The 20725-nt window shown below is 55.2% G+C and overlaps 3 protein-coding genes, 1 long non-coding RNA gene and 1 other non-coding gene across 12 annotated transcripts; 2 read left to right on the forward strand and 3 right to left on the reverse strand.

The window, feature by feature from the left end:
• Window positions 1-251: 251 nt before the first annotated feature.
• Window positions 252-5135, reverse strand: LOC145526493 (glutathione S-transferase theta-3-like). Of its 3 annotated transcripts, none has more exons than XM_081542242.1 (5): window positions 4944-5135; window positions 3752-3839; window positions 3120-3270; window positions 976-1152; window positions 252-666 (listed from the first exon to the last, which is right to left on the reverse strand). In XM_081542242.1, exons 1-5 carry the CDS (start codon window positions 5053-5055, stop codon window positions 472-474), a joined length of 723 nt encoding a protein of 240 aa, XP_081398368.1. In that variant the 5' UTR covers window positions 5056-5135; the 3' UTR covers window positions 252-471. The 3 variants fall into 3 exon arrangements, with proteins under 3 accessions (XP_081398368.1, XP_081398367.1, XP_081398369.1); XM_081542241.1 differs by having other exon boundaries at window positions 252-681; XM_081542243.1 differs by lacking the exons at window positions 3120-3270; window positions 3752-3839 and adding an exon at window positions 4335-4336.
• Window positions 4450-15211, forward strand: LOC145526515 (uncharacterized). Its single transcript, XR_014068941.1, has 3 exons — window positions 4450-5320; window positions 11429-11576; window positions 11992-15211. It is a non-coding gene; the product is annotated as an uncharacterized LOC145526515 (long non-coding RNA).
• Window positions 5860-5931, forward strand: TRNAC-GCA (transfer RNA cysteine (anticodon GCA)). Its single transcript has one exon. It is a non-coding gene; the product is annotated as a tRNA-Cys (tRNA).
• LOC145526498 (glutathione S-transferase theta-1) lies at window positions 7268-13645 on the reverse strand. Of its 5 annotated transcripts, XM_081542257.1 has the most exons (5): window positions 13444-13645; window positions 12393-12480; window positions 11046-11196; window positions 7893-8069; window positions 7268-7724 (listed from the first exon to the last, which is right to left on the reverse strand). In XM_081542257.1, the coding sequence occupies exons 1-5, from the start codon at window positions 13553-13555 to the stop codon at window positions 7530-7532; spliced, it is 723 nt and encodes a 240-aa protein (XP_081398383.1). In that variant the 5' UTR covers window positions 13556-13645; the 3' UTR covers window positions 7268-7529. The 5 variants fall into 5 exon arrangements, with proteins under 5 accessions (XP_081398383.1, XP_081398384.1, XP_081398387.1 ...); XM_081542258.1 differs by lacking the exon at window positions 7893-8069; XM_081542261.1 differs by lacking the exons at window positions 7893-8069; window positions 11046-11196.
• A 1012-nt stretch (window positions 15212-16223) lies between the features above and the next one.
• Window positions 16224-20661, reverse strand: LOC145526497 (glutathione S-transferase theta-4). 2 transcript variants are annotated; one of them, XM_081542256.1, is made up of 5 exons: window positions 20447-20661; window positions 19429-19516; window positions 18751-18865; window positions 17690-17866; window positions 16224-16632 (listed from the first exon to the last, which is right to left on the reverse strand). In XM_081542256.1, the coding sequence occupies exons 1-5, from the start codon at window positions 20556-20558 to the stop codon at window positions 16435-16437; spliced, it is 690 nt and encodes a 229-aa protein (XP_081398382.1). In that variant the 5' UTR covers window positions 20559-20661; the 3' UTR covers window positions 16224-16434. The 2 variants fall into 2 exon arrangements, with proteins under 2 accessions (XP_081398382.1, XP_081398381.1); XM_081542255.1 differs by having other exon boundaries at window positions 18751-18901.
• Between the last annotated feature and the right edge of the window lie 64 nt (window positions 20662-20725).

Here is a 20725-nt window from a genome sequence, read left to right on the forward strand (position 1 = left end):
TATATTTTTAATAAGTGAAACAAAAGCTGTTATTGAAAACGTGGATGTCTCTAGATGTGGCCAAACGTGGTACTTTTATCAGCGTTGGAAAGTTGTTTGAATTGTAAATAACAAAGGTCATTGAAATGATGTGGGCGTATATGAACGATTCCAACTACATATCTAAAATTTTATGTAAGTGGGCATATTAAAGGACTCATCGTTTGTCCTTTAGCCTCAGGGCAGAAACCAAGGGAAAATTTCAAACAAGCCAGGGTCACTTTTGTGTTTACTAAAGCACTTTCCAGAGTTCACATGGAAGTCAGCGTGCAAGGGGTAAGGGTGAAGTTAGTGGACAGACAGAGGAAGGCATGCAGGACTGGCGTGTGGAGGGCACTGTGGCCCGGACTCTGAGCTGGGAGTTGTGTTTTGGCCCACAGCCAAGGGGAGGGAGCACCATTTCTTAGAGCTCCATGGCAGGCTCGCCGGGACTCACTGCAAGATAAACTGCACTAAGGGCTTCAGCCTCTCCTTCGTGGCAGCGTCTGCTGGAGGCAGGTCGTTGGCCTTCATGATGGCCGCATGGGCCTCTCGGAAGAGGTCCTCTCCCACTGCAGCTTCCACACGCTGACGCCACGTGGCCAGCTTAGGACGGCTTTTGAAGATGTCGCAACCGGCACTCATGGGCTGTGGGAGAGGGAGCTGAGTGGAAGAGGAGGTACCCAGGGAAGCAAAAGGTCACACCTGGCCTAGGGATTCACTGGGTGGATTTTCGCTCCTCTGCCACTGGAGGAAACACCGGCAAACTGCTCAATACCCCTGCAGGGTGGGGTTTTTAGGCCCCTTTTTACAGATGAGGACCCTGAGGCTCAGACGGGACGTGACCCACTCAGGGCCCCCCTCTACCCCCAGCCAGAAAGGGCAATGTGAGCTGGTGCACTGGCTCCCTCCCAGGGTACCCCACTGCTCAGCAGTCCCCTGCCCCACAGCACTCACATGCATCAGCTCTGTGATGGCCACCAAGTCCGCCACTGAGATGTGGGGCCCGGCCAGGAAGTCCTGGTTCTTCAGGAACTTGTCCTCAAGCAGCTGCAGGCACCTGTCCAGCTCAGCCAGAGTGTTTGCCAGTGTCTCAGGGGGCACCCGTTGGCCCAGGAACACGGGGAGCATCATCTGGCAGGCAGAGAGAGGGCTCAGCGTCTGCCTAGGGCCCAGGCTGGTTCGGGCTCTCGTCCTGTGGACCAGCCATCCTGCACCTTTCTCTTCACTCCTGTCTGCCCCTTCCCACCCACGGCCACCACCAGCCCAGGCCTCATCGCTGACTCACACATGGCCAGCCTCCACCTCTCCCTGGGTCCCCACATCAGGCAGCCAGGGGATCCCTCTGCAATCCCAGTCTGCCCGTATCTTCTCCCTGCATAAAGCCTTCCATGGCTCCCTGCTGCCCCCTTCCCACAAAGGTCTCAACACACAGCAGCAGCCATCCTCGCCCACTCTCCCACCGCCCCCGACTCCACCCCAGGCCTCTCAGATGGGAATCCATGGGAATGGGCCTGCAGATCCCTCTAGGATGCACTTCAAGTGTATGAGCCTAATCAGTGCACTTGGGTGGTGCCTCTGCATTGCCAAGCTCCCAGATGACCGCCTTGCTCCTGGCCCATGGACCACACTTTGAGTAGCAAAGGTCTACACTTACTCTCTTCAGCTTGAATCCATTCAGCCCTCAAATGCACCAGGCTCCCTCCCCCACCACAGCTTTTATTGTCATTGTTGAGTCCCTAAGTCCTGTCCAAGTCTTTTATGACCCCATGGCCTGTAGGTGGCCAGGTTCCTCTGTCCAAGGGATTTCCCAGGCCAAAATTTATAAGAGTGGGTTCCCCTTTCCTCCTCCAGGGGATCTTCCCTACAGGGATTGAACCCAAGCCTCCTGCACTGGCCGGCAGATTCTTTACCACTGAGCCAACAGGGAAGCCCATGGCTTTTCAAGCTATGGGAACTTTCTTTGGGCCAGATGGGCCCAAAGATGGAACTCCTGGTGGCCCAGTGCTAGGACTCCAAGCTCTCACTGCACTGCTGAGGGCCCAGGTTCAGTGCTTAGTCCCTCACACACACAGGATGACTGCTGGGTACCGGGCCCTGATCACGGCTCTGAGTTCGTGTCAAAATCCTCTGCACGTTTGATAAGTAAAAATGGTATCTGCATGCTCTTTTAATGTGCATTTGCTTGGTTTTTACTGAAGTTAAATGTGTTCATCCATTTATTGACCCTTTCTCTCTGTCCTTCAGTTACATCTCTGCTGGTTCCCTCTGCCCATTTTTCTCCTGTGTCTTTGTCTGATGGGCTTCTAAGAACATCTTAAATATGAAGAATGTTACCTCTTTCTAATATATCTTTGCCAAGATTTTTCCCAGTGTTTTTTGCTGACTTTAAATCTCTTTTTTTTTTCCTTCTTCTACAGATTTCATCATATAAAATTGATGAGCCTTTTCTTTAAGTCTCTCATTGTTATTAGGCTTATCAATCTTTGCATACCCAGAAATTAGATCAACATTTAGTGAAATATCTCATTTCTTCCTACTTTGAGGTTTTTCACTTAACATCTGTCCGTCTGAAAAGTATGTGTGTGGCAAAGCGAGGGCTTAATGCTTTTCCCGGACAAGAGGCAACATTCCTGGGCAGTATGACATATGCAGGAAGGCAGAAGGTTCATTTCCAGCAGCTTGGGAATCAAGACACGTTAGGAGTGGGCTTCCCTAGTGGCTCAGTGGTTAAGTGTCCACCTGCCAGTGCAAGGGAGGACACAGCTTCCATCCTCGGTCCTAGAAGACTCCACCTGCCTTGGGGCCATTCAGCCTGCGTGCCGGGGCCCACGAGCCACGAGTCCTGAAGCCCGTGTGCTCCAGAGTCTTCTCTCGGCAAGGAAGATCTAGCAGAACCAAAAACAACTAAACAAATAAATGTGTTTTTGATAAGACACCTTGGGGGAGTCGTTCCCAGGCTCTGTGCCTCAGTTTCCCCTCTGGGAAACAAGTCCGTTGCTCTGGAGCATCTCTGGCTTTCTAGGATTTAGCGTCCTCAGTTTAGCCAGAGAGCCTGGCCCCTTGATCATCCTGGGAGGGCTCCCTGCCCTGGGGCTCACCTTCTGCCACATGGCCCGGGTGCAGCTCATCCGGAGGGCCGTGTGCTGCCATGACAGGTACTCATCCACGCGGGCTCTGGCCTGCAGGTCCTGGGGGTACCAGTGGTCAGGGGCCTCATACTTGCGGGCCAGATACAGCAGGATGGCCACACTGGGGGAGATGGAGGGGTGCGGGGAACATGCCCCAGTCACTCTTCAGCCATTCCACAGGGACCACGCCCTGGGTGAGGCCAGGCCCTGATCTCACATGTCTTTCCCCAGATCCTGTGGGTGGAGCATCTCAGCGTCTCCCTGATTCAAGCAGGAATGTGAGGCCCAGAGAGGTCAGGTGACAGCCAGGGCCACACAGTTCTACACTGGGCCATCCTAGCATCTCAACTAAGGGCACCGAGGGAAAGACGAAGTGTCATGGGGTTTCAGAGGGCTTCAGTACCATTCCCCACCATCTCCAGAGCACAGGCAGTGCCAGGAATGAGACCAGGTGCCCCTCCCAGCCCTGGACACCTCTGCCCACTTCAAGCCACTCTCCACCCCTTGGGCCAGAACAGGGACTTGGGACTTGCAAGCCATGAGCCAAGCCATCAACGGTGGACACAGGGATGGCCGACAGGTATGGCCCAGGGGCCCATTACCTCTCAGCCAAGGTGAAGTCCCCATCCTTCAGGGCTGGCACCTTCCTCAGGGGGTTCACCTGGACAAAGTCATCACTGTGGTTCTGGCCTGTGGAGTGATCAGTGAGGCAGGTGGGAAGAACTGCGAGTCCTCTAAAGTCTCTGCCCACCCCCACCCCCAAAACCGGCACCAACTTTCTGGGGTCCCTGTCTGGGTGGGGCGTCAGGGAAGAGGAGGCCACTCCGCCGGTCAGTGGGTGACACCCCCCTGAGCCCACCAGAGGTCCCTGTTCCCGTGTCCACCCGCTCTGGACCTGGGCCAAGGAGCATCTCAACTTGGGCTTGGGCGGAGGGTGAATCTCTGCAGCTGTAACCCCCCAGCCCCGGTCAACTCCATCCCTGCATCAGACCCTCCAGCCCCCTCCCTGGGCTCTAGGCTTGTCCCTTGCAGACCCCTCCCTCTCTGTGCTAACTGAGTGACCTGTGTGTACACCTGTTCCCAGGCCTCAGCAAACCTCACTTTCACCAGCAACGCCTGACCTACTCAGCCACTCAGCCTCCTGCAGGTCGCTCCTCTTTCCTTCTTGCGCCAAACCTTCCAGACTCCTTCCCCACCAGGGCCCCCCGGTCTGGCTCACTTCTGCATACTGCAGCCCTCACACCACCACCACCAGCTCAGGCCCGCGCGGAGGGGACGTCAAGTAGCGCGTGTGAACCCGGAGGCTCCAGCGGAGCGGGGCTCCAGCCTGGTCACAGAACCACCTGCGGGCCTCTCTGCTCCTTCTCTTTCGTGGGCAGGATCACCACGATCCATTCTCCCTCCAGAAACAGCCTCTGTGCCCGACCCTCACCCCAAGGAACACTGAGAAGGCAGAGCAAGGTGGCACCAAATCAGTAGGTGGCTCAGGCTGGGGCGCCAGAGGCAGAAGGCAGGCAGACTCAGCCAAGCACGGGTGTCCCTCCCGGCCTGCCCGAGGGGCTTTGAATCCAGAGCTCCCCCTACGGTCCGGTGACAGCCCTGGCCCCTCCGCGGGATTGTGCCCAAGTGGAGGAAACCTAACCTGGGTGGTATTCACTAGGCAAGGGTACGACTGACAATACACAACCGATGGCCGAACCCACGTTTCCGACGGGAGTCTGTCTGCACCGGCCGCCCGACTCGGGGAGCCACAGGGACACCCAGACCCCTGGCCTGCTTGCTTTTTCGGCCCACCTTTGAGCAGATCCACGGTGCGCAGCTCGAAGGGGATGCGGTTCTTCTTGGCGAAGATGTAGACGGCGCGGCAGGGCTGGGACAGCAGGTCCAGGTAGAGCTCCAGGCCCATGGCGGAGGCGGGAACGGCGGGCTGGACCCAGAACAGAAACGGCGGCGGGCGGGTTCCACGGGTCAGTCACCCCGCCGAGTGATGTGCGCAGCTCCTGGTACCCGAGCCCGACCACACCCCCTCCCGCCCATTGGACGCCGCCGGAGAACTTTGGACCAATCAGCGGCGGCCTCGCTCTCCCGCTTTCCCTCTGCTGGGTTCTGGGCTGGGCTCCCTTTCCTGCCCGGCAGGGTTCAGGAAGACGGACTCTGACTCTCCCCGCCAGGTTAGTCCCTTCACTTGGACATCAGTGTCTAACCTGCGTCAAATGGAACGGGGTGGGAGGAGTACTGGGGAAACGAGATCAAGGGCGCTTCCAGCGCACTCAGTGAATTTAGGGTCAAAGGGTTGGCCCAGGCCACCTCCCCCTACTCAGGGGACTGAAAGAGGAGGGACTTCAGAGTCCCCGGGAACATAAACAGAGGAGGAGTAAAAGATGCCCAGCCTCCCGGGGGCCCAGGGGGGAGGGGGGGGAGGGTGTGTGGACCTCTGCGCCCAGCAAAGACCAGGTCACCACCTCAGGAAGCCGCCCCTCGCCAACCTTCTTTACGCTTCCGGATAATCTTCGCCTCCCTCCTGCAAAACAGAAGCCTCATGAACCCATCTGTGAGGTTTGCTGGTGGGCCCGGAATCTCCCCGCTTCTCTTGCAGGGCCAACCCCCTCCAACTACAAGCCTGGGCTCCTGAGGTCTGTGGCTGTGATGCCCTTATTCTCTAAGCAAGCCTCCCAGATGAGAACAGCCCTGTCCCCAGGGACTTCGGGCTTCCCTGATAGCTCAGTTGGTAAAGAGTCTGCCTGCAATGCAGGAGACCCCAGTTCGATCCTGGGTCGGGAAGATCCCCTGGAGAAAGGATAGGCTACCCATGCCAGTATTCTTAGGCTTCCCTTGTGGCTCAGCTGGTAAAGAATTAGCCTGCAATGAGGGAGACCTGGGTTCGATCCCTGGGTTGGGAAGACCCACTGGAAAAGGGAAAGGCTACCCACTCCAGTATTCTGGCCTGGAAAATTTCATGGGTTAGTCCATGGGGTCACAAAGAGTCGGATGCGACTGAGCGACTTTCATTTCACTTCACTTCCAGGGACTTCTCTGGTGGTCCAGTGGCTAAGACTCTTTGCTCCCAAGGCAGGGCGCCCAGGTTGGATTCCTGATCACAGAACTAGATCCCACATACCACAACTAAAGATCTTGCAAGCTGCAATTAAGGCTTGTGAGTGCCTGTGCTGGTTGTGTCTGACTCTTTGAGACCCTCATGGACGGTAGCCCAAGAGGCTCCTCTGTCCATGGGATTTTCCTGACAAGAATACTGGAGTGGGTTGCCATTTCCTCCTCCAGTGGATCTTCCTGACCCAGGGCTTGAGCCCACCTCTCCTGTATTGCAGGCAGATTTTTTACCTCTGAGCCATCGGGGAAGAACTACTAAGACCTAGGGCAGCCAAATAAATAACTAAATATTTTTTAAAAGCCAAACAAACAACCTTATTCCCAAACCCAAGATTCAGAGAAAGCCCAACTGGCAAAAAAGAAAAAACAACTTGAGAAAAGCTTAGCCTTCCTGGGCCCCCAGGTCCCAGCTTAAGAAAGACCTATCCTGTCAGGAGAGAACTTTCTCCAGGCTGGATGGGGCCATGTTCTCCACCCGCTCCAGGGGACTGCCCTCCTCCATAACTCACCTTTGGCTGGACTACTGTGATATCCAATCTCCCTGCTTCCTCCCTGGCCACCCTCCAGTCCAACCCCCACCAACAGCCAGAATGTTATTCTAAAATGCAACCTGAGCATTCTGTTTCTGTTCAAGTTCTGCAACTCTGAGGTGTGGCTATTCAGGCACCACTTGACCGAGTCCTGACCGGGGAAGCTGCTGTTTGATGTCTCCTCCCCACCAATCCCTCGGGGTGGGTGCAGGACTCGTGATTCACAATGCTTGGTGCTGAAAGGATGCCTGGCCCTGGAAAGAGATTGTTGGCACGCCTGCAGCCAACATACGTGGAGACCTGCTACCTCTACCGTCCTTGTCGAAGAACCAGTAGAGGACGGGGCATTTGTTAATTTCACTCTGGACAACCAGTCTGGGGAAAGCCAATCCACCCGGCCTATGAAGACGATTGTCTTTCAAAGAGAGGCCAAGACCACAGCCAGGACAGATGGAAGGTCAAATAAATGACACCTCAGAGTTAGAAGCAGAGGCTCAGGCTGAGCCCAGGTTTATTTCCCAGACTGGAAAGAAAATGCAGATGAAAGGAGACAAGGTCTGGGTGTGCCGTTCTCTTCGTGGCTTTGCAGCCCCAGCGACAGATGGGTGGGAACCTGGCCCCCGGAGCAGAGGACTCAAGTAGGTAAGCCACACCTGCTCTCTGGGTCTGCCTCCCAAGCGACAGTGGAAATGAAGCTGCTCTGCGAACTGCCAAGGGCAGAGCAGAGGCGAGGCTTCCTGGCTCACTGGATCATAGCCAGCACTTTGGGCAGCATCTTCTGCTTTAAGGTGCGGTCCGCAGGCTGAGAGTCCTTGGCCTTCAGGATGACCTCATGGGCCTCCTGGAAGAGGACCTCCCCCACCGATGCCTCCACGCGCTGGCGCCACGCGTCCAGCTTGGGTCGGCCTTTGAAGATTTGGCAGCCAGCACCCATGGGCTGTAGGCAGAGAGGGGACAGGATGGCTGACCACGTATTGCAACACCAACCTGGTTTGGAGGCCATGGAACTCCAGAAGGTTTCTCCACAGGGTCCCACAGCCAGGGGCATGGTGTGAGCAGGACTTCAGCGCCACCCAGGACCCCCCACACCACCCACAGCACTCACATGCATCAGCTCCGTGATGGCTACCAGGTCAGCCAGAGAGATGTGGGGCCCGGTGAGAAAGGCTTTGTCCTGGAGGAACTTGCCCTCAAGCACCTGCAGGGCCATGTCCAACTCTGCCAGCGTGGTCGCCAGCATCTCAGGAGAGACCGGCTCACCCAGGAAAACAGGGAGCATCACCTGATGGGTGGGCAGGCAGAGTAGGGGCTCAGGGGCCAGCGTTCCTACCTGACCTCCAGGGCAGCACCTGAGCCTTTAAATGTAAAAGGTCCTCAAATATAAATATAAGGTCTTTAACTATAAAAGACATCAGAGGGTAATTAATAAATTCTGATTTATTCATATCAGGAAATGCTATAGAGTAGTTAGAAAAAAAGGCATTAGATCCACCCACAGCACTGTGGAAAAATGCAAGTTGCAGAATGGTCTGAGACCGTTTATATAAAATTGTTAGCACTCAAAGCAAACCTTTGTTTTGGGGCTGCACATAAATGTAATAATGTAGAAAATCATGAACTGAAAAGACTTGAACCAGATCTCAAGGGGCAGGGGGTGGGGGGACTTCAGGAAGGGACAAGGGCAACAAAGAGGTTTGCTGATTTTTGTTCCCTAATGTTTCTTTTTATATATACATAAAAAATGATAGAAGACACAACAATGAAACTGGTGACCCAGAATTAAAGATACACTTTCAGAAAGGAGGAGTGCACCTCTGAGAAGATAACAGATCATCACGAAAAACTCACCATGATGACACTAGAAAGAAAATAACCTTGGTTGTTTTTTTTTTAAGTCATCAAAGAATACAGAACTTTAAAAAAAAAAGGAAAAATAAAGAACAAAAAATAGAAAAGAAACAAGCCTAAACCTGCCTGTCTGATATGGAAACTACCAGCCACAAGAGGTTACTGAGCTCTTAAAATATGACTAGTCTTAGATGAAATGTGCTGTGAATGTAAAACACACACCAGAAAACAGACACGGATCAATGGAAAGGACAGAGAGCCCAGAAATAAACCCACCTGCTTCTGGTCAACTAACCCACGACAAAGGACACAGGAATATACAAGGGAGGAAAGCCAGCCTCTTCACTCAGTGGCGCAGGGAGGACTGGACAGGTGCGTAGGAACAAATAAAATTAGAGCATCCTCTAACACCGCACACAAAGGCGGCTCAGAAAGAACTCAAGGCTTAAATATAAGGCCGGAAACAGGAAAACCCCTAGAAGAAAACATGGGCAGAAGCCCTGCGGGGCACTGAGGTGTCCCTGTTGATGGACACTGGTGTTGCCGCCACACTTTGGCTACTGTGAATAATGCTGTTGTGAATGTGGGTATACAAACATCTCTTTGAGATCCGCTTTCAGTTATTTTGGGTATACGCCCAGAAGTGGAATTGCTGGGTCATATGGCAATTGTATTTTTAATGTTTTTTGAGGAACTACCATGCGTTTTCCACAGGAGCTATTCCCCTTACCATTCCATCAGCAGCACACGAGAGTTTCGATTTCTTCTTATCCTCACTAACACTTGCTATTTTGCTTATCTATCTATCTCTCTGGGCTTCCCAGGTGGTGCAGTGGTAAAAGAATCCACCTGCTAATGCAAGAGATGCCAGATACACAGGTTCGATCCTGAGTCAGGAAGATCCCCTGGAGGAGGGCATGGCAAGCCACTCCAGTATTCTTGCCTGGAGAATCCCATGGACAGAGGAGCCTGGTGGGCTATAGTCCGTGGGGTCATAAAGAGTCAGACACATCTGAGCAAGCAATCCTTGATCTATCTATCTATCTGTAATAGCCATCTCCGTAGGGATGAAGTGGTATTTCATTATAGTCATTTTTTAAAAATCTTTATTGAATCTATTACAGTACTGCTTCTGTTTTGTGTTTTGTTTTTTTGGCCGCAAGCCATATGGGATCTTAGCGCCCCAGCCAGAGATCGAACCTGCACCCATCCCCTGCATTGGATGGCGAAGTCTTAACCACCGGACCATCAGGGATGATTAGTGATACTGAACATATTTTCACGTGTTTATTAGCCCAAATCATACCATTGATACTCTGAGTATATTGGGTTAAGTAAAATATATCCAACTGTTTCTTTCTACTTTTTAATTATGGCTACTGGAAAATTTTAAACTACATATGTGTCTCACTCTTTACTTTTGGGCAGCACTGGACAAAATGAACTGAATTCCAGAGGGCATGAACCCTCCCTAGGTAAGCCACGTTCATCCCTGGGGTCCAAGCAGGTCAGGGTGCAAGGCTGCCATCTGTCTGGGAGTTTTCTGATGAAGCAGCCACGTGGGGGATTTAGGGCAGGGCTGAGAAGCAGAGCGATCTCTTGGTTGTAGTTGGTACTTAGATTCCAAATCCTTGCTGGAGGAAAACTGATTCCACCCTCACAACATTTGTGAAACCAGAGATGAGCTGAACTGTAACTAAAGCCGCATTCCAGCCCGAATCCTGACATCCCACTGTGGGTGCTGGATAGAAGAGAGTGCGAGCCCTGTGTCAGGTATGTACTATGCATGCGGTCCCCACTCTCCTTTTATATAATTCGTAGCCCACAGTAAGAAATTACAAGACATGTAAAGAAAGAGGAAAATGTGGGTGTTCCCTGGTGACCTCGCGGTTAGGATTCGATGTCACTGATGTGGCCCAGGTTCAATCCCTGGTCCGGGAACTGAGATCCCATAAGCTGCACGGTGTGGCCAAAACATAAAAGAAAAAGAGGAAACTGTGACCCATAATCAAGATGGTAGAAAACAACCAACAGAAACAAACCCACAGAGAACCCAGGGGTTGAAATGAGCTACAAAAACTTTAAAGTAACTATTATAAGAATCAGTATGTTAAAGAATTTAGAAGAAAAGATAGACCAAGTGGGTGAGGAGGTGGTGAATTTCGCCAGAGAAATGGAAACTCTAAAAAAGAACCACATGGAATCTCGAGAACTGAAAACAAATATGTACTTCAAATACAAAGAATGTATTAGACGGGCTTAACAGCAGCTTGGGCAAACAGGAGAAAGAATTGGGAAGTCAAAGCCGGGTCAACGGAAGCCACTTGAACTGAAAGGAAGAATGTGAGCTTGCCCGCGCCCTGGTGGGGCAATGCCCTCACTGCCCCCCACCCGGGGAGAGGCCCCTCACCTTATGCCACAGGGCTCGGAGGCAGCTTCTCCGCAGGGCTGTGTGCTGCCAGGCCAGGTACTCGTCCACACGGGCACAGTCCTGCAGGTTCCGAGGGTACCAGTGGTCGGGGACTTTATACTTGCGGGCCAGGTAGAGCAGGATGGCCACGCTGTGGGCGAGGGGAAGACGTGTTGGGGGGCGGGGGGGGGGCGGCCACTGAGCCGGAGCTTTATACAGAGTCCCTTCCTGCACCTTCCTGACCATGCGCCAAGCTATTTTCTGTTTCCAGACAAGGAAGCCAGGCTTTAGAACAAGGATGGGACTTGCTCAGGGCACACAGGCTTTGGAGGCTGAGCTGAGAGTCTCCCTGAGGCTAACAGGCAAGCTCCTTCTATCACCAGGAGAAATTCCACGTGACTCCTGCCAAGAGTTCGGAGCACAGTTTCTGACGGGAGGACCAGAGAGAGCTTCCTGGAGGAGTCAGCACCAAAGCTGAGCCTTGCAGACGCTCAGCTCCTTCCAGCCTGCATCCATGCTCATCACCCCACGGTCAGACCCCCAGGAGGCCTGACGGTTCAAAAACGCTTTCCTGTCATCCCTTTTTCATTAGTTCTCTGTCGTCCCTCTGTCCTCCCTGAAGCCTCCTGCCGGACACACAGGAGGGCGTGGGAGCTGTGGGGGTTGGACCAGCGGGACAGACAGGCTCCTGCAGCCCCCTCCTGCCCTGGGTTAGCCGGGCTGCCTTGGTGTTGGGATGGGAGGATCGACCCGGAAGGACAGTGAATGTGGGAATTTGGGGCCACTGGGAAGGCCTTCAGGAACTGCGGGTACCCCAGGGGCTGGGCACCCCAGCCAAAGGGGCAGAAAACCTCTGTATCTGCCCCTGGCCCAAGCTGCCTACTGGGAATCCTGCTCCCACACCTAGCTAAACAGTTCACTGTTTTTTTTCTCCTTTTGTTCCCAGCAAGGGAGTTCTGAGGAAGACGAGGGTCCCTCCTGTGATGGCAAACGTCCATGTGTCTGGTGATCCTCCCAGGGAAGGGCAGCCCAGAGATGGGACCACCAGGAGACCTCAGTACAAGTTTGGCCAGAGGGCAGCACTTTGGGGGATGAACTGGCCTGCTCTGCCCTGACCCCTGCCCGGGGACCCCCCTCACCAACAACCACATGACTGGTAAGGTGCTTGCTTTTCCAACCATCCCTGTGAACTGAAACCGTGGGCAGGCAGGAGCCAGGGGTCCAGCCCTGACTCTCTGTGGGATATCGGACCGAGGGCCCTTCACCTCGGAGGACTTCAGTCTTTCGTCTGCAAAGGGACAAGATGGTTCCAGCGGGGTCTGCCAGCAACCCTGGGGCCCCAGTTACCTCTCGGTCAAGATGAAGTCCCCGTCCTTCAGGACTGGCACCTTCTGCAGGGGGTTCACCTGGGCAAAGGCATCGCTGAGGTGCTGGCCTGCGGAGAGCCGGGCGTTGTGGGTGGTGGGGAGGAAAATGTGCCCACCCGCTGTACCCACCCCCCTCAAAAGGCCCCAGCTGCAATTTCATGGCTCTTCTCCAGCCCCTGGCAGCTCTTGGTGTGGGAAAAGCTGGCGGGGGCTTCTCTGGGAGAAGTGGGAGGTTCTGCCAGCTGGTGCAAAAGAGAGCTCGACACCCCTTGCCAAGTTCTTGTGGGCATAACCTCCCCCTCTAGGAATGCCCCTAAAACAGAGCTTAAGGAGCTCCATCCAGGGTGGGACCTGTCCTTGCCTGGGCCCGCAGACTCCCACTCCGCCTTTTCACCATCGCCAGCGTCACTGGCTCCCACGTGGGGTATGGGGGTGTCCCAGCTACAGGGACTGGGAGACTGGTCCCCTGAGTGGACTCTGGCTTCCTTCAGTGCCCCTTGCCCTGTGAACCCTAAGGATAGGTCCTCAAACACAGACAAGTGGCCTCTTCCTAGGGTCCACTTGAAAAGTGCAAGTGAAAGTTGCTCAGTCGTGTCCGACTCTTTGTGACCCCATGGAGTGTGGGGGTCGGGGTCGGGGGTGGACCCAGGGCAGCCAGGGCCAGAGCGTCAGCAGTTGGGGCCACAGTGGAGGGCCTCGCTCTGCCCCACCCCCCAAGCGGCCCCCTAAATCCCTCTCCTCCTGCCCCATCTCTTCGCCCAGTGCCTTCGCTATGCCCGGTGGCACCCGCTGTTCGCCGGGTCCCTCCACTCCTCGTGCGCACCCCGCCCCCGGCTGTTACTCTGCTTCAACTGAGCACCCCTCCTCGTCGGCCATTCCGGGGACCCAGCCAAGTTTGGGGATCCCCAAATCCCGATCTCCCTGGTGGCTGGCCGCAGGACGGGTGAGGCTTGGGGAGGGGCTCCCCTGAGCAGTGTTTGACCTCCCCCACCACCACCTCTCGGTCCCCCAAACCCCGGCCGGGCGTCCACCTTTGCGCAGGTCCACGGTGCGCAGCTCGAACGGGATGCCGTTCTTCTTGGCGAAGATGTAGACGGCGCGGCAGGGCTGGGACAGCAGGTCCAGGTAGAGCTCCAGGCCCATGGCGGGGGCGGACTGGCCTTGTCACGCAGGGGACACGGGACTCAGCGAGCCCCGGGCCGCCACCGACGAGCAGCGCTCGGCCCGCCCCCCACGCGCCGCTCCCCATAGGCCCTCGGGCCGCACGCTCGGGTCCAATCGCCGGCGCCCGGCGGGCCTGAGGGGCGGGGGCTCCGGAAGGTCCCCCTGGGGGAGGCGGGCCGGTCACGCCCAGGTTCGTCTCACCGAGCAGAACATCGTCAAGGCTCATTCCGGCCGTGGCGTGTGTCAGAAGCTCCTGCTTTAGGGATGAAGAAATCGAGGCCCAGAGGGATCACGGGTCCAGAAAGTCTGACTCCAGCATCCACGCTCTTGGCCCTAAGCTGCAGAGACCCGGCGCCACCAAGAGGCAAGTTCAGTTCAGTTCAGTCGCTCAGTCGCTCAGTCGTGTCCGACTCGGCGACCCCATGGACTGAAGCACGCCAGGCCTCACCGTCCATCACCAACTCCCGAAGCTTACTCAAACTCATGTCCACTGAGTCGGTGATGCCGTCCAACCATCTCATCCTCTGTCGTCCCTTCTCCTCCTGCCCTCAATCTTTCCCAGCGTCAGGGTCTTTTCCAATGAGTCAGTTCTTCACATCAGGTGGCCAAAGTATTGGAGTTTCAGCTTCAGCATCAGCCCTTCCAATGAACATTCAGGGCTGATATGACCAAGAGGCAAAGCCTCAGACTTTTGGGCGGCGCTCACTCCCTTGCCCCAGTGCACCCCTGGAATTTGACCGGAGGTCTTCCTGCTCCCAGCACAGTGCCTCCATCTCATTCCCTGGGTGTGCTTCTTCCCTCCTCTGGGCCTCTGTTTCTCCATCTTTGAAAATGATGGGAAAGATCCAGCAAGCCCGCTTCTGGGCATGTATCCAAAGAAAATGAAAATAGGATCCTCAAGAGACAGATGTCTCCCACCCCACGTTCACTGCGGCCAAGATAGGGTAACAACCTAAGTGTTGGTTAAGGGGTGAGTGGATCGAGAAAATCTGGAGATTATTCATGGACACTTACTGAGGTGGAGAAGGAAAATGGCAACCCACTCCAGTATTCTTACCTGGAGAATCCCCACAGACAGAGGAGTCTGGCGGGCTGCAGTCCCTGGGGTTGCACAGAGTCGGACACAACTGAGTGACTGAGCACACACATATCAAGGCCTCTTGTATTCAGTCTTAAGAAAGGAAATCTTGTCATTTGCAACAACATGGATGGACCTGGAGGTCATTACGCTATGTGGAATGTCAGACACAGAAAGACAAATACTGCCTGATCTTACTTGTGTGGAATCTTATAAAGTGGGACTCTTACAGCAGGAATGAGAATGGCGGTTCCCAGGGGCTGGGGTGAGAGGGGGAATGGCGACACACTGGTCCAAGAGCAGAAGGCGTTGTGCACCCGAGATAGATAAGTTATGGAGATCTAATGCGCAGCGTGGCGACTGCAGTCAACGGGACTGTGTGGTACACGTGTAATTTGCTGAGCGGTTCTTAATTACTCTTACTAGTAACAACAAAAAAATGGTAACTGTCTACTGAAAAAAAAAAAGCACAACCTGAATGCTGTGAGTGAAGTTTGATCCAGAGTCTTGCGGAGAAGAGTAGCCTTTTCAAAAATAAATTGTTTTTGATTCGCTGATCTTCTCTGTTGTTTTTCTATCCTCTGTCTCCACTCAAATCTTTATTATTTCTTTTCTCCTGTTGGCTGTGGGTTCAGTTTGCCTTTCTTTTTCTACTTCCTCAGGTGTAAGTTAGGTTGTCGATTTGAGATCTGTCTGCTGCTGCTGCTGCTGCTGCTGCTGCTGCTGCTGCTGCTGCTAGGTCGCTTCAGTTGTGTCTGACTCTGTGCAGCCCCACAGATGGCAGCCCACCAGGCTCCCCTGTCCCTGGGATTCTCCAGGCAAGAGTGCTGGCATGGGTGAGATCTGTGTGCATTCACAGCTATAAAATGGCCTCTTAGCCCTGTTTCTGCTGCCTCCCATAAGTTTGGGTCTGTTGTGTTTTAACTTTTTAAGGTACTTTCTAATTTCCCTTGTGATTTCTTCAATTCATTGGTTGTTTAAAATGAATTTTTAAAAAGTTTCATTTCCTAGCTTTCCTTCTGTTATTGATTTCTCATTGCATTCCACTGTGTTCAGAGAACACACATCATATGATTTCCATCAGTTTAAATTTCTTGGGATTTATTTTCTGACCTCACTCAGGGTCTATCCTGGAGAATATTGCATGTGCCGTTTAGAAGATCATGTATTCTATGTTGTGGGTGCTGTGTTGTATGTAGCCGGCAGGCTGATGTGTTTATTTTTTAAAAAACCTATCTATCTTTATTTATTTATTTGGCTGCGGCAAAATAAATATTTATTGCTTAGCTGTAGCAAGTGGGACCTTCAGTCTTCATTGTGGCATGTGGGGTCTTTCGTCTGGGCAAGCAAACTTTTAGTTGTGGCATGGGGGATCTAGTTCCCTGACCAGGGATTGAACCTGGGTTCCCTGTATCAGGAGCATGGAGTCTTAGCCACTGGGCCACCAGGGAAGTTCCCCGATAATGTTAGAGTGTGGTTCAAATTTCCATTTCCTGGGGGATCTCTGATCCCATTATTCTATCCATTAGTGAAAATGGAGCACCAAAGTCATCAGCTGTCACACCGACATTTTAATCATGTATAACCTTTAATTTTCCAGTTCTTTTTGGAAGCTGGGGGGACTCTCTACTGCCACCCAGCCCCAAGCACATCTCAGGCTCAGGAGCCACGGGAGTTGTTTCAGTTCTTTATTAGGCAAAGAAGCAGTGAATTTCAGCGTCTCCCTAAAGGAAAGGGGTTCCGGGGGCTGAGCCGGCCAGGCCTGCGGGGTGGGCTGCCTCTACTTGAACTTCTGCAGCAAATCGCAGATCCTCTCCTTGACCATCGGGCCCAGCGTGGAGCAGTCCCATTCTGCCAACTTCACCAGCCGGTCGTGGGCCTCGAAGAAGAGGCTGGAGCCGATGGCCAGCTCCACCCTCATGCGCCACTCGGCCAGCTTGGCGCTGTTGAGGAAGACGTTATGGTTGCCGGCCATGGGCTGTGGACAGACCGAGAGGAAGGCACGGTCAGCCTGTGGACCAGCCCCACCTGGGCCCCGCCTACAGCCGCCAGACTCTCCCTATTCGCCCCTGCAGCAAGTGAGCCTGCGGACCCCCGAGGCCTGGCCAGGGCTCACAGGTCATGCAACAGATGGAGGTGGGGGTGGAGGACCCTGAGTGGCTCTTTTGTCACTGGTCTTGCTCCACAGCTCCTGAGTCCCTCTCAGAGGGGCCCGTGACCCAGGGGTTCCCACTTCTCCAGTGTGAAACCTCCCAGGGGTCTTGCCTTCTTCTATGGAAGCCCCTTGCCCCAGACAGAGGTGGGAGGAGTTCAATTATTTCTCCCTGTGTTGAACCTCCCTCTGTGATCAAGCACAGGAACTGCGCTGAGACCCAGCTGGTAGCCTAAGCAACATGAGCCCAAGGTGTCTGGGGTGGCTGTGGGGAAAGTTTAAGGGGTGTGGAGGTGAAACTTCGGGGGTGAAACCACCTGGGACAGAGAGACTGGGACTTTTTTTCTCCCTGTGCTGGCCTATACTGCACACTGACCAGGGACCAAAGTGGCCACTTTGCATGCTGGCCAGGGTCTCAGCTCCATCCTGCACACCAGCTCGGTCAGAAGTGGCCACCCTCCCCAGCACACAGAAGCTGCATGAATGTCCCCTACCCAGAAGTGTCCCCCCATGCAGAGCAGATGGCCCCTTGGACCCAAAGCCAGGGAGCGGCCCTGTCCAACTGCCCTGACTGGAGCTCTGGAAAAGGGGGGCACTTTGATCAGAAGGACACTTTGGAAGCCTCTGGACTCTTCCTGGAGGGTCCTGTGGGAGGAGGAGGCAGCTGGGATCCCGGCTGACTGAGCAGGCTCACCCTCCAGCTCCTGTCCCCACGGAGGACTCTTCCTGAAGCACTAACGACCACGATCCTCCTCAGTTCAAAACCTGGGCTTCCTGTGATCCCCCCGGGTCAAGGCCAGGCACCCAGGCTTGGCTCCCTCTTCCCCAGCCTCTCTGCAAGAGTCCCTCGTCTGCTCCGTGCACCCACCACCCCGCTGCAAACCTGCATCATCTCCACCAGGGCTACCAGGTCAGCCAGGGAGATGGTGTCCCCAGTGATGAACATCTTGTCCTCCAGAAACTTTTCCTCGAAAAGCTTCAGGTTGTTCTTCACCTCCGCCAGTATCTGCTCCATCTTCTCAGCTGGGACCTCGTCACCCGTGATCATCGGGATCAGCAGCTGGCCAAGGTGGGGGAGGGGAGGGAGAGGAGGCCCCGTCTGACCCTCCAGGCCTCAGTACCCTTGTCTGCTAAGAGAGGTGGTGGACAGTACCAAGGATGTAAAGTGGTATCGCCTCCTTTGGCAGTTCCGGTGGGTAGAAGTCGCCTGGGGCCCTTGTTCAGAAGGATGTGAGGGACTTCCCTGGTGGTCCAGCGGCTAAGACTCTGAGCTCCCAATGAAGAGAGGGCCCAGGTTCAATCTTGGGTCAGGGAACTAGATCCCATATGCCACAACTAAGAGTTGCCACGACTAAAGATCCCCACGCTGCCACAAAGATCAAAGATCTTGAGTGCTGCAAGTAAGACCCAGCACAGCTCCAAAAGATTAATTAAAGACATTCTTTTAAAAAAAAGAAGGACTTGAGGTCCCAGCAGGAAAGAATCCTGTGATTGATTAGTGATGTCTGCCACAGGTATAGGATAAGAAGTAGGGGCACATGTACTGTTTGTCATCTTCAAATATGATGGTCTTTATGGGCCCTTTCACTTTTTTTTTTTTTCCTCCCACCACACAGCTTGCAGCTTGCAGGACCTTAGTGCCCCCAAGCAGGGTCTGAACCCGGGCCACGGCAGTGACAGCGCTGAGTCCTAACCACTGGACCACAGGGGAATTCCCAGCTCTGATCTCTCCAGTTCAGAATGAAATGTCTTGAATCCTATCCTGGCTTGAGTGATACCAGCCCCTCATGGGTGCCCTTCCCCTCGTCTCTACAAGGCTCTTTCCTACCCAGTGGTCCATGTCATACTCCCAACAGCTCTGTAAGGCAGGCAGGAGAGGGAGTTGCAGAAATGAGGCTCAGCAGGGGGGACGCTTGTCTGAGCCCCAGCCGTGGGCCCCCTCACCTTCATCCAGAGTATCTTGTTCATGGGCAGCTGAATGGCCGTGTGCTGCCAGGCCATGAACTCATCCACACGGGCGCGCATGTGCAGGTCTGGTGGGTACCAGTGCGAGGGGGCGCTGTACTTGCGGCACAGGTAGAAAAGGATGGCCACGCTGCAGAGAGGACGGTCAGGGCACTCCCCAGGCCTCCTTAGCCCTTGCTCGCTGACCACCCCACGCGGCCGGGCCACAGGCCAGCTCTAGGTCCCCGGCATTCCTCCTGGAGGAGGGTGAGCCCAGAGGCCCTGGGAAAGGCAGTCAGTCCACCCCCATCCGCAAGGGCCCTGCGGGGAAAGGGGGTGTTGGTGGGTGGCCTCAGACAGGGCAGAGCACGTGGGGAAATCTCTTAGGAGGTCATTCCTAAACATTTACAGGTGAAGGATGGGGTGGCCAGGAGGCAGAGGAACTAAGCGGGGGTACAGGTGATGCAAAATGAGCCCGAGTGGACCACCGACGGGGCTGGGGGCGGGAACATGGGTTCATTACGCTCCTGGTTCTCTAGCGTTTGTTCTGCTTCCGTGTGTGTGTGAACTCTTGTGCAGTAAAAGAAAGAAAGCAATCAGCAGTGCATGTGGGCTGTGGGGGAATACTCTGCTAGGAGGAGTGGAGACTCAGGGTGGGAGGGCGGGGAAGGCTGTTACCTTTCAGACAAGATGAATTTCCCGTCTCTGAGGCTGGGCAGCTTCCTCAGGGGGTTGATCTCGATGTACTCCCTGCTGTGGTGGTGACCTGAGAGGGGCAAGAAGCTCTGAGGCCGCTGAGACCCCAGGGATGGGAGACCGGGGCCTCCTCGAGACAGAAACAACGCCTCTCGGTGCAACTTCCCAAGAAGGGGACGCTGCGCCCCAGAGGAGAAGCACGCCACCCCCCCCCAGGTGAGGAGGCACATCAGGGAGCCTAAGGAGGACCAGGCCAGCACGCTGCCGCCCTCCCAGGCCCTGCGGCCAGGGCGACCCTTTGGCTCCAGGAAGCTGGAGGCCTCCAGCCCTCACCCCCAACTCTGGGCCCAAAGCCACATCCTGTGAATCAAACAGAAGCCCTGGGGGCCTGGATCCCAGCCCCAGGCCTCCCGCCCCGTCCAGGCTCTGCAAGTGGAGATTCTAGAGCCCCCTCTCTGTGCTCCGGGCGTTGATGGAGACAGGGGCCATGACCCTCACCGGGGCCCCGGGGAGTCACCCTGGGCAGGTCTGAACACTTGGCGGGGGTCGGGGCGGGGGGGGGGACAGGTATGGACGGAGGTGGATGAGGAATAAGTACACGTGCTCCTGTGACCTCGGCCGCCCTGACCTGCAGCTGCTGCAGGTGAGGAGATGCTGGGCAGCGGAGAAGGCGGGGCCGCTGGGTGGGAGCCGGGGGACCCTTCTTGCTCCCACTGCCCGCCCCACCCCCGCCCCACCCCCGCCCCCGTTCATCACAGTGCGGAAGAATCCGTGGGGAATGGCGAAGGCGGGCCAGGCAGACACACAACAGACAACTGCCTCCACCAGGAAGCTTTTCTTTCCCTCGTGCACTTGGGTGGGGCGTGGCTGGGTGGGGGCGCGGGGCGGGGCGTCGGCGCGAGGCGGGGCGGGTCTCCTCTGCCTCCACTTCTGTGAACCCCAGACCTAGCGTCCTGCCTCCCCCAGCACCCAGCCCACCCGGGCAGCCGCAGGTGCCCACCTTTCAACAGATCCACAAACTGGAAGTCGAAGGGGATGCCATTCTTCTTGGCGAAGATGTAGACGGCGCGGCAGGACGCGGACAGCAGGTCCAGATAGAGCTCCAGGCCCATGCTGGGCCCCACCGCGGCAGGCAGATGCCCAGCCGCACGCAGCCCACCGCAGCCTGTGCCCTGGCCCTGTGCCCACCCACCCAGGCCCGGCCCCCCGCATTCTGGAACTTCTTGTTCTCTTGGTGTTGCCTTGAGGACCGGAAGCCTGGAATGCTCACGTGGGAAGG

Source organism: Giraffa tippelskirchi, chromosome 11 (genome assembly GCF_054371585.1).
Source record: "Giraffa tippelskirchi isolate mGirTip1 chromosome 11, T2T-mGirTip1v1.2.pri, whole genome shotgun sequence".
NCBI lineage: Eukaryota > Metazoa > Chordata > Mammalia > Artiodactyla > Giraffidae > Giraffa > Giraffa tippelskirchi.